Source organism: Nerophis lumbriciformis, linkage group LG26 (assembly GCF_033978685.3).
Source record: "Nerophis lumbriciformis linkage group LG26, RoL_Nlum_v2.1, whole genome shotgun sequence".
Lineage (NCBI taxonomy): Eukaryota > Metazoa > Chordata > Actinopteri > Syngnathiformes > Syngnathidae > Nerophis > Nerophis lumbriciformis.
Window position 1 is genome coordinate 14,322,501 of NC_084573.2, and position 12,228 is coordinate 14,334,728.

The 12,228-nt window shown below is 38.3% G+C and overlaps 1 protein-coding gene across 4 annotated transcripts in view; it reads right to left on the reverse strand.

Annotated features, from left to right (window-relative positions):
- The window catches only part of LOC133623874 (protein eva-1 homolog A), a 285,918-nt gene that overhangs the window by 187,295 nt on the left and 86,395 nt on the right, over positions 1–12,228 (reverse strand). For 3 of the 4 annotated variants that reach the window (XM_072916260.1, XM_061987335.2, XM_061987334.2), the window contains one exon: positions 5,914–6,134. The exons of the other annotated variant lie outside the window; for it this stretch is intronic. In XM_072916260.1, coding sequence (XP_072772361.1) covers positions 5,914–6,134 — 221 coding nt within the window. The remainder of the gene's footprint in view (positions 1–5,913; positions 6,135–12,228) is intronic. 4 annotated transcript variants of the gene reach the window in all.

Here is a 12,228-nt window from a genome sequence, read left to right on the forward strand (position 1 = left end):
TTTTTTTAAACTTTTTTTTTTTCCTTTTAGTCAGTTCGTGTGATTCTCTATCTGCTTGTACTGAAGAGGAAGGCAGTACATCGCTACCCACTGTGACTAAAAAGTGGGAGGGTGGGGGCGGGGCGGATGTTATTCTTATCCAATTTTTTTGGTATTTTATTTATTTATTTATTTTATTATTATTATTATTATTATTATTATTATTATTTTTTTTTTTTTTGAGGGGCGGGAGGGGAAAAACAAACAAAAAACATGTCAATGTTCTCAGTACCTGTATTATGAGATCCCTATCAAATGAATAAATACATATTATTAAAAAGTAGGGGGAAAAATAAAAAAATAAAAATAAAAACCTGACAGCTTGTTCACCAGAATTTTACAGTAAAATTTACGGTGGTGTTTACAACATTACTGTAAATGGAAAAACCGTACCACTGTTTTTTTTTTTTAAATTCTGGCAGCCAAACTACCATTTTTTTTTTTTCTGTAAAAAATTAAATTTACAGTAATACACTGTAAAAACAACCGAAGAAACTGGTAGCTCAATCGACAAAATGTTGCCGTACAAACAGTAGGTGTGTTTTTCAAATTACAGTAATATGTACATGTTACCGTAAAATCTACTGTCATTTTATAGTGTACAATTTGATGTGATAACTTGCTTTAAAATCACAAGTCAAGCAGATATTTAAGAATCACATTTTTTTTTAACAAAAACATGTTTCAGAAAGTATAACAAAATAGAATTTTTTTGCAATATTGCAGTGGTTCTCAAACTTTTTTCCACCAAGTACCACCTCAGAAGACACTTGGCTCTCTAAGTACCATCACAGTGACCAACATTTAAATACAGTAGCGTAGTAGGCCCAAATATTCATTAAAAACAAGGCAGTGTTTTTCCACACAGTTTGCACAGTAACACTTTGTTTGAATATTTAATGAAGGGATTATTTGGCGCACCACTAGATACAGCCTCATGGTAACACAGTTTGAGAATCACTGCACTATTGGATAATCTCAAACTTTAAAAGACATGCAATTTTATGGACAAGGTATATTTTCTTTCTGTCAAAATGGAAAGAACGAATACATATTTAAGAAAAGATAAGGTACTTTGTTGACGCATGTTATTTCCAAGTGTTCGTGGGCCACATGAAATGACGTGAAGGGCCACAAGTTTTTTAATTAATCGGAAATATCAAGCAGCTAAAATGCGCCAAACACGGATAAGGGTAGAAAGAGTGTTGTGCATTTTTCCCATCATGCATTGTAACAGATTTAAATGGGTGTCATTTAGAATTTTTAATAATGCTTGGACCTTTTTTTTTTTATAACATCCATAAAGTTCAGTGAGCAGGTTGTTACATGTGACCATGTGTGTTAAGTTTTTGCATTTTTTTCCCACGCCATGACTAGTGAAGCTTGTCTGTATTGTGTCCTATAAGTAAATGCAGTGCGGTTTTCACTTCAAATCTTAAAATACTCACAAAGTTGCAGCAAGAAGATTGATAGACATGTGAAGGGCCACAAGTTTTTTAATCAATCGGAAATATTAAGCAGCTAAAATGCGCCAAACACGGATAAGGGTAGAAAGAGTGTTGTGCATTTTTCCCATCATGCATTGTAACGGATTTAAATGGGTGTCATTTACAATTTTGAATAATGCTTGGACCTTTTTTTTTTTTTTAATAACATCTATAAAGTTCAGTGAGCAGGTTGTGTTACATGTGACCATGTGTGTTAAGTTTTAGCATTTTTTCCCCACGCCATGACTAGGGAAGGTTGTCTGTATTGTGTCTTATAAGTAAATGCAGTGCGGTTTTCACTTCAAATCTTAAAATACTCACAAAGTTGCAGCAAGAAGATTGATAGACATGTGAAGGGCCACAAGTTTTTTAATCAATCGGAAATATTAAGCAGCTAAAATGCGCCAAACACGGAGAAGGGTAGAAAGAGTGTTGTGCATTTTTCCCATCATGCATTGTAACGGATTTAAATGGGTGTCATTTACAATTTTGAATAATGCTTGGACCTTTTTTTTTTTTTTAATAACATCTATAAAGTTCAGTGAGCAGGTTGTGTTACATGTGACCATGTGTGTTAAGTTTTAGCATTTTTTCCCCACGCCATGACTAGGGAAGGTTGTCTGTATTGTGTCTTATAAGTAAATGCAGTGCGGTTTTCACTTCAAATCTTAAAATACTCACAAAGTTGCAGCAAGAGGATTGATAGATATTTAAAAGTAATTGGAAAACAGCCCGCGGGTCTGATTCCTTAATAAACTCATGACGTTTCGTGAGCCGAATTGGAGACGTCATGGCTCCAGGGTCGTAGTTTGGACATCCCTGGACCAAGTAAACATTCTAATGGCGCAAAAATGTTGTTATTTCTGCGATCAGTGATTAAGGAAATTGCAGTTAAAAGTGTTTTTCACGTAAGTTATGGTGTAGCGGTGCGCGTACTTCAGGACTTGGAAGGACCTCGGGGTCAGTAAAAATTCCTAATCTGAATGAGAGCCAAAGCCATCCGTCGCCGTGCATTCATTGGCCGGATACCACTGAATGAATGGCGGACAAGATGTAAGCGTGTGTTTGTATTTTCGTAGTAACAGTACTAATTTGGGAGTGCTGAGGCCCATGAAATCACTTTGTGTAAGGAAAAAACACACGAGCCTGCCTCCTTTTTAGTAAGTGTAATTTGCCGGAAAACACTCTAACAATACGTTATATAATCAACAGTACTGCAAATGTTAATTAACACTTGGGCACAGACTGAGGTCAATTCACTCGAGTGGAGAGGAAGAGTTGGTAAAAAATGTAGATATACTTCTTAAAATGTTCTTGTAATCAGACCATATTTTCGGTATATTAGATGGAATCTTTATCTGACATGTTTCGACTGTCATCAGCAGTTTTCTCCAGATGACTGCAGTCAAATCATTACTGTTCATCAAAAACAGACACTCACCGACCGATATCTACTCCGGACCTCCGAACATCCCACCGCACACAAACTATCAGTCGCGAGAACACTCTATGAACGGGCCAACATCATAACAGAAGAACAAGATAGAAAAAAGGAGGAGAAACACATCAAAAAATGCCAATATCCAACCTGGGCCATCAAAAAAGGGGAACATGTAAAAAACAAGGAAAAGAGAACAAAGAAGAAACCCAAAAGAAAAACCTGAAATAAAGAACAAAGAGGTCAAACATTAGGGCAGGGGTGTCAAACTCAAATACAGAGTGGGCCAAAATTTAAAACTGAACAAAGCCGCGGGCCAAGGTTGAACAAATTAACCTTTTAATAGGGACCCAAACAAGTTTTGCATTGAATATTGAACAAGCAAGGCTTATATAACTTTATAGTGACATGCAAAATCGAGTTTCAAATAATAATAATTAAAAAATATCAATGGCATATCAAATACAATTTAAATAAAAATTGAAGCCTCTTTTCTATTTGCAGCCTTCTGAGGTAAATATCAACATTAACTTTTTCCACAGGCTAATAAATTTGAAAATAAAATAATGAATAAACCAACCATTCAGGACTTTAAACTGCTCAGTTTGCAACACACTGATCTAATCTGATGTGCCCAAGCCAGATACCTGCCATCTTTTCTTGGATGCTAGTTCATTAATGTCGGGCTAAGGCTTTGAGCTGAGGCAACCTTCATTATCGAACGAAGGTGTTCATCAGTCATTATGTCTCGTAGTCCACCTGGACCACAGTCTTGGGGGCGTGCCTTAAAGGCACTGCCTTTAACGTCCTCTACGAGCTGTTGTCACGTCCGCTTTTCATCCATTCTAACAACGTGCCGGTCCAGTCACAAGATATGTGCGGCTTCTGCACGCACACACACGTGATCAACAGCGATACAGGTTACACTGAGGGTGGCCGTATAAACAACTTTAAAACTGTTAGAAATATACGCCACACTGTGAACCCACAACAAACAAGAATGACAAACACATTTCGGGAGAACGTCCGCACCGTAACACAACATAAACACAGCAGAACAAATACCCAGAAACCTTTGCAGCACTAACTCTTCCGGGATACTACAAAATACACCCCCCGCTACCTCCAAATGCCCCCCCACACACATACACCTTGTAGCGTCCCGGAAGAGTTAGTGCTGCAAAGCATTCTGGGTATTTGTTCTGTTGTGTTTATGTTGTGTTACGGTGCGGCTGTTCTCTCGAAATGTGTTTGTCATTCTTGTTTGGTGTGGGTTCACAGTGTGGCGTATATTTTTAACAGTGTTAAAGTTGTTTATACGGCCATCCTCAGTGTAACCTGTATCACTGTTGATCAAGTATGCGTTGCATTCACTTGTGTGTGCGTACAGAAGCCGCACATATTATGTGACTGGGCCAGCACTCGTTAGACTGGATGAAAAGCGGACATGACGATTTTCGGGAGGGGCACTGAAATTTGGGAGTCTCCCGGGAGGGTTGGCAAGTATGAGAATTAGCGGTGAATGAGGTGTTACCGCGGCACCGCCGGGCGGGCCAGCTCGAGTGTTAATTTGCCAATTTTGGCCCGCAGGTCAGAGTTTGACACCCATGCATTAGGGGAATAACTGAACCAATACAGCGGGTCATGAAAACAGTTGAACCTCAGACAAAAACAAGACAGTTACTTGTACATCCAAAAGACAACATAGAACAAGACAAGAAATGCAATGTAATTTTTTAAATCCTGTGTAAATCATGCAAAAAAAAAAAGAATCATACATCCAAGAAACAGGGAGGACATTCAAGACATGGACAAAAGAACATCAGAAAGAATGCGAAAAAGAGACAACTGGAAGGTTTACAAGAAGCCTAAAACAAAAATCCGAACAGCCATATCAGATCATTGCAAAATAAATACCCACATCATTGACCGGGACAACGGCAAAATAATCGGCACAGTAAGTAAATTCAACTGATGGATTAAGGAGGCGATCGGACTAAGGAAGCGGCCCAAGGAAACCATCAATCGGGATGAGGGAGCATACCTGGGACTCCCAACCCTCCATCAAGCCAACCAGGTAGACTTGAAAGGTCTGCCTGGTTGGCCACGCCTATAAGAACAGTTGATAGGCTACACGTCACAGTGGTCAGGTGACCCTTCTGAACAGTGGTTCGTAACCTGGGTTCGATCGAACCCTAAGGGTTCGGTGAGTCGGCCTCAGGGGTTCGGCAGAGCCTCCGCCACGGAGGTCAAGACACACCCGACTCATCGTGTAAATAAAAACTTCTCCCTATCGGCGTATTGTGGATACCCCTAAACAATGTTCCCTCTAATTTTCCATATGTGTGAGCAAACGAAAAAACTCCTTGAGCATTCGGTGTAGCAAACGTGACTAAATAACAAGTTAAAGGTTTTATTATTGTAATCAAATGACAACAGTCATTTCCATGAGATTATTTTCTAATATAAGTGTTTAGGCCCACTTACAATGACTATAACATCTTGTTTTTCATGAGCTGTGTACTAGTATTATATGTCTGGGTGGGGGTCCTACTTTGGAAATAATGTGTACCCCTTTCAGATATCGCATTTAGTTTCCACTAAAACATTCACATGTTGCACAATGAGATGTAAACATGGGATTATGTGTACATTCCTGTATCTTTCTGTTTGTAAAATATATATTTATCAGTATTTCTTTAATATAATAACATCATTTTAGGATTACGGTTCGGGTTCGGTGAATGCGCATATGAAACTGGTGGGGTTCGATACCTCCAACGAGATTAAGAACCACTGCTTCTGAAGAAGACTGCAGATGACGGTCTAAACATGTCAGGTAAAAATTCCATCTAATATACCGAAAATAACGTCTGATTACAATACAATTTGAAAAAGTATATGAATAAAGAAGACATAGTGAACCTTTTTGAGCAGTTTTAGATATACCTGCAGTGCAGTGGATACGGAGCAATACTCATCCTCCCGGGCATCAAAATAACCCAGGAAGGCCTGGTAGGTCTGAGGACACCGATGGACGTCCGAGACGCCTTTTCTTCCGTAAAAAGCCGATTGGACAGTGATGGTAGTGCGTGGCGGGCAGCGTACAGACAGGAGGTCTCCGTCACAGGCCTGCTCGGTGTAGTTTTTCAACACTTTGGACAAGTAGCCTATAAGACAAAATGCCATAATAAACAAGACTTTTAATGCTGGTGTCAATACTGTATTTATTTAAAGGTGAACAACTTTTTTTTTTGTAATCGTTCACAATCATGAGAGACAAGAACACACGTCTTTTTTTTAAATTTTTTAAAGGATTCTAAAGATGATTAAAACAACTGTTTGCAAGATACGGTTAATAGTATTCACTATTATAGCCTTCAAAGTCCTCTAAAACAACCTCAAAACCCTCAATCAACATTTTGGACACACACTGCAAGTAGATACAGTACAGGCCAAAAGTTAGGACACACCTTCTTATTCAATGGGTTTTCTTTATTTCCATGACTATTTACATTGTAGATTGTCACTGAAGGCATCACAACTATGAATGGACACATGTGGAGTTACGTACTTAACAAAAAAAGGTGAAATAACTGAAAACATGTTTTATATTCTAGTTTCTTCAAAATAGCACACTTTGCACACTTTAGGCATTCTCTCGATGAGCTTCAAGCACACCTGTGAAGTGAAAACCATTTCAGGTGACTACCTCTTGAAGCTCATCGAGAGAATGCCAAGAGTGTGCAAAGCAAAGGGTGGCTATTTTGAAGAAACTAGAATAAAAAAACATGTTTTCACTTATTTCACCTTTTTTTTGTTCAGTACATAACTCAACATTCATAGTTGTGATGTCTTCAGTGACAATCTACAATGTAAATAGTCATGAAAACAAAGAAAATACATTGAATGAGAAGGTGTGTCCAAACTTTTGGCCTGTACTGTATATAATGTAGAAACAGATATGCTCATAACAATATGTAATATGTAAAATATTTATCGTATTTTGGTCATTTAAAGCGTTACCGGTACTTATTTCCTCAGCACATTTATTTCCAATCCAATAGCAACGCATTTCCAACTTCCGGCGATAAATGCGTGTTCGTACTTCTGTAAACACTTGGGTTTTATGATTATGGCAGACTTGGTAAGAGACAACAAAGATGGCTATTTTTGGACAGATAATTCACAACCTTATCTTTTTCAACCTGAATATATAAAGGATGAACTGCTGATTATAAAAAGAGAGAATGAGGACCGGTGTAAATGTGGAACTTGGAGCCAAGCTAGGTCAACATAAATGGTGTGGTTACCCAAAATCAACCGGAAAAAAAAACTTGACGACCAACTTGACCAAACAGACAACTGTCCATCCAGTAAGTCACTATAATATTGATCATGATACATGCAGCACATCATGCTTCTTATTACAACTATATAAACTGTCGTGCTAACTGTGTACAAAGAAAACATGAAGTGTGGGCTAATTAGGGATGATGTTTGATAAGAAATTATCGAGTTCGAGCCCATTATCGAATCCTCTTATCGAACCGATTCCTTATCGATTCTCTTATCGAATCCAGATAGGTTGTTGTATATGGGAAAAAAACACAATATTTGGTTTAACAAAAGCTCACTTTTATTTTATAAGAAAAAACTAAAATAAAATAAATAAATACATATTGACTGTTACCCCTCTAAAAAATAAAATAAATAAATATTGACTGTTGTTACCCAAAGTATATTAAGTGGGATTTTTCAGAAAAACAAATGCATACAGTAACACAAAAACAACCTGTCTCTGTGATCACTATAGGTGTATAAATAATAATATAGTATTAAATAAAATGAGTCCCTTGGGCACAAAACTGAAAATAATACAGCGCTCCAAAAAGTGCACTTCTGCTGCTATTGAAACAGACTAACTACACACACAGGCAGACAGCTAACAAACCATCCAAGACGTCGAATAAAGTTCCAAAGCAGATTAATCCATTTAGGCTCTTTATTGTTGTTGATCTTGCTTTGTCTTTTCCTATCTTTACTTTTGTCTTGCACTGGACTGTTTTTTATTTATTTGTTTAAACTGAAATACACACAATGACAAATGTATAAGCTATGTGATTCAATTAACATACTGAAATGTAATACACAATATGTAAATATTAGCTTCACACAAATATACAGTACTATCATCAAACAAATACTTCTGAGTGTTGAAACTATTTAGATGGTGGAAATACACGACTGGCAGCCATTTTAAGTCCTCAAAACATCCATTGAAACAGTGCACAAAAATATTTTTTTCAATAAACATCTTACCATCAAATTTAACCACTTTCCACCTTAACATTGAGTTACATAAACAAGTTAAACAGTTTACTTACAGACTTATCTTTTCCAAGGCTTGTAAGAGCTAACACAACTTGTCTACTTCTCAATTGTCTCATGAACTGGACTAACATCGTCAACCCGGAAGTGCCCAAACTATTGACACGTAGTATTTTCATATCGCCACAAGGTGTCTGTAAGCATCTACAATCAAATAGGCATAACATTGCCCATTTGGGGTTCGTTCCCAGGGATTCGAATAAATAACCAACTCTTTTTCTTTACTATAGTGGCCTCGATAACGGGAACCAGTTCTCAAAAAGGGACTCGAGTCCATGGAATTGGTTCTTTTCTTATCGAACAACCGGGAGAATCGGTTTTGAACATCATCCCTAGGGCCAGAGGTGGGTAGAGTAGCCAGAAATTGTACTCAAGTAAGAGTACTGTTACTTTAGAGATGTATTACTCAAGTAAAAGTAATGAGTAGTCACCCAAATATTTACTTGAGTAAAAGTAAAAAGTATGTTGTGAAAAAACTACTCAAGTACTGAGTAACTGATGAGTAACATACACACACATATCATATATATATATATATATATATATATATATATATATATATATATACATATATACACATACATAGATATATACAGTATATCATTTATATTTATTTATTTTGCCGTTTTTGTTTACATGTTAAAGGTGTTTTAATGAATATACATGCATGTTTAACACATATAGATTCCTTTCTTTCATGAAGACAAGAATATAAGTTGGTGTATTACCTGATTCTGATGACTTGCATTGATTGTAATCAGACAGCAGTGCTTAACGTCCACGTTTTCAAATGGAGGAGAAAAAAAGTTCCTCATTTCTGTCTAATACCACATGAAAGTGGTTGGTTTTTGGCATCTAATTTGTCCAGCTTCCATATTCGTTTTTATACACTTTACAAGAAATACATTGGCGGCAAATTCCGTAGCTTGCTAGCTTGTTTGCGCTGGCTTTCAGAGACTCTTATTTTGAAAGCGCAGGCGCGATGGAGCGGCACTTTTATTGTGAAGACAGGAACTGTACAGTCAGTCTTTAGGCTTGTGACGGGATGTACGTTTGAAATAAAAAAGTGTCTTTTTTCCTTCACACTTTTGATTGATTGATTGAAACTTGTATTAGTAGATTGCACAGTACAGTACATATTCTGTACAATTGACCACTAAATGGTAACACCCCAATAAGTTTTTCAACTTGTTTAAGTCAGGTCATGTGACCGCCTGGCTCTGTTTGATTGGTCCAACGTCACCAGTGACTGCATCTGATTGGTGGGACGGAGTCAAACGTCACTAGTGACTGCATTTTATTGGTGGAACGGAGTGAAACGTCACCAGTAACGCAGGCACTATGAAGGTCTGTCTGACAGACCAAAACAAACAAAGCGTGCATTAACAGATCGATAAAAATTAGTAGCGAGTAGCGAGCTGAATGTAGATAAAAGTAGCGGAGTAAAAGTAGCATGCAGTCGCAAGGCGATGCGGTATTACTCTAGAAAAACAGTACATCAGTGTTAGCTCTTACAATAACAATGTCGCTACAGCTTGGTTATTATACTGGTTATTATACTGGTTCCACCCATCCATTTTTACCGCTTTTCCCGAGAACATAAATTGCGTATTGTTGCATTTAAAAAAAATATTTATCGGCAGAATGTATTGCTCCCAATAGCTGCATTGTTAACCAACTAGAACAAGCAGATTATTACAAATTAAAATGCAAAACATTTTTTATTCTCGTCTCTCATAAGGATTTTGAATGATAGGCAACATTCCCCCCAAAAAAGTGCAGATCCACTTTAACACAATACATTTCACCTAATCTGTCAGTCACAGGTCAGAACCAAACCCTCTGTAGAGCCACCATTAACATTCCACACTGATAAAGGGATGACTCCCCTGCCAACCACCATAATGGATAACTGGATTTTTTTTTTTTTGCAGTTCCAGGATGTAAAAGAAGAACAATTAAAAGACGCAGAATATCTTTACCAGATTGTCCAGCGAATCAAGCTTGTGGGAATCAATTGAGCCTTGAATGTGTTCAAACAGCCAAAAACAACCACCAAGCTGAGTTAAAGCCTACTGCCGAAGTGCTGAGCAAACACATTTACAAAGAGTCAACACTCAGGCAACCTTGCACACACTCCCAAAGTAGACGGTGTGATTCAATTAGCTTTATTTGGTTAGTCGTTGCTGGGGATAACGATGGAACTGTGTGCCGCTGCAAACCCAAGCTTTGGCGAATAACACACATTTCCCCATTCTTACCATGGCCACAAGGAGGTAGGGAGTTTAGTGGGTCTTCAAAAAGTTGCGTCTAAAAATAGATCAGTGGTGCGCCGTCAAGGCCAGCAAGGCCTTCTCTGCTAGCCTAACATGAATCATGATCATTAATTAATAAAAGTACATTTTATTTTTAATTGACTTTTGTTGCGTCCGACCAGTCTTCCCCTCAGGGAATTGAAGACACTGGTCAATCCCAAATTCTTTTGGATGACATATATGTTGAGTAAGAAGGACCATCAAGACAGAATAGCAATACTATCAAGTTTTAGTAAAGCTTTAGCGGCGCCCTGGTAGCTCCATGCAGCTTTTTCAAAAATGAATGGAAATGGAAAAAATGTGGGGTGAAAAATATTGTTTTTGTTGTAATATCGTTTGTGTAGGAGGACAAACATGACACTAACCTCCCTAATTGTTAGAAAGCGCACTGTTTAATAGATTTGTGTTTATGCTTCACTGATGAGAGTATTTGGCGGACGCCGTTTTGTGCTATTTATTTCAGCGACCCTTGAACTCAACAGTTTGTATAACTTTCTCCGACGCTGCCACAGGTGAACAGGCTAATTGGGAACAAGTGGGTGCCATGATTGGGTGTAAAAGCAGCTTCCATGAAATGCTCACAAACAAGGATGGGGCGAGGGTCACCACTTTGTGAACAAATGCGTGAGCAAATTGTCCAACAGTTTAAGAACAACATTTCTCAACGAGCTTTTGCAAGGAATTTAGGGATTTCAACATCTACGGTCCGTAACATCATCAAAATGTTGAGAGAATCTGGAGAAATTACTGCACGTAAGCAGCTAAGCCCGTGACCTTCGATCCCTCAGGCGGTACTGCATCAAAAAGCGACATCAGTGTGTAAAGGATATCCCCACATGGATACTTGAACACTTCAGAAAACCACTGTCAGTAAATAAAGTTTGTCGCTACATATTTAAGTGCAAGATAAAACTCTACTATGCAAAGCCAAAGCCATTTATCAACAACACCCAGAAACGAACACTGGCTTCGCTGGGCCTGAGCTCATCGAAGATGGACTGATGTAAAGTGGAAAAGTGTTCTGTGGTCTGACGAGTCCACATTTCCAAATTGTTTTTGTAAACTGTGGACGTCGTGTCCTCCGGAACAAAGAGCAAAAGAACCATCCGGATTGTTATAGGCGCAACGTTCAAAAGCCAGCATCTGTGATGGTATGGGGGTGTATTAGTGCCCAATGCATGGGTAACTTACACATCTGTGAAGGCACCATTAATGCTGAAAGGTACATACAGGTTTTGGAGCAACATATGTTGCCATCCAAGCAACGCTATCATGGACGCCCCTGCTTATTTCAGCAAGACAACGCCAAGCCACGTGTTACAACAGTGTGGCTTCGTAGTAAAAGAGTGCGGGTACTAGACTGGCCTGCCTGTAGTCCAGACCTGTCTCCCATTGAAAATGTGTGGCGCATTATGAAGCCTAAAATACCACAACGGAGACCCCAGACTGTTTAAGCTAGACATCAAGCAAAAATGAGAAAGCTTCAAAAATTGGTCTCCTCAGTTCCCAAACGCTTACCGAGTGTTGTTAAAAGGAAAGGCCATGTAACACAGTGGTA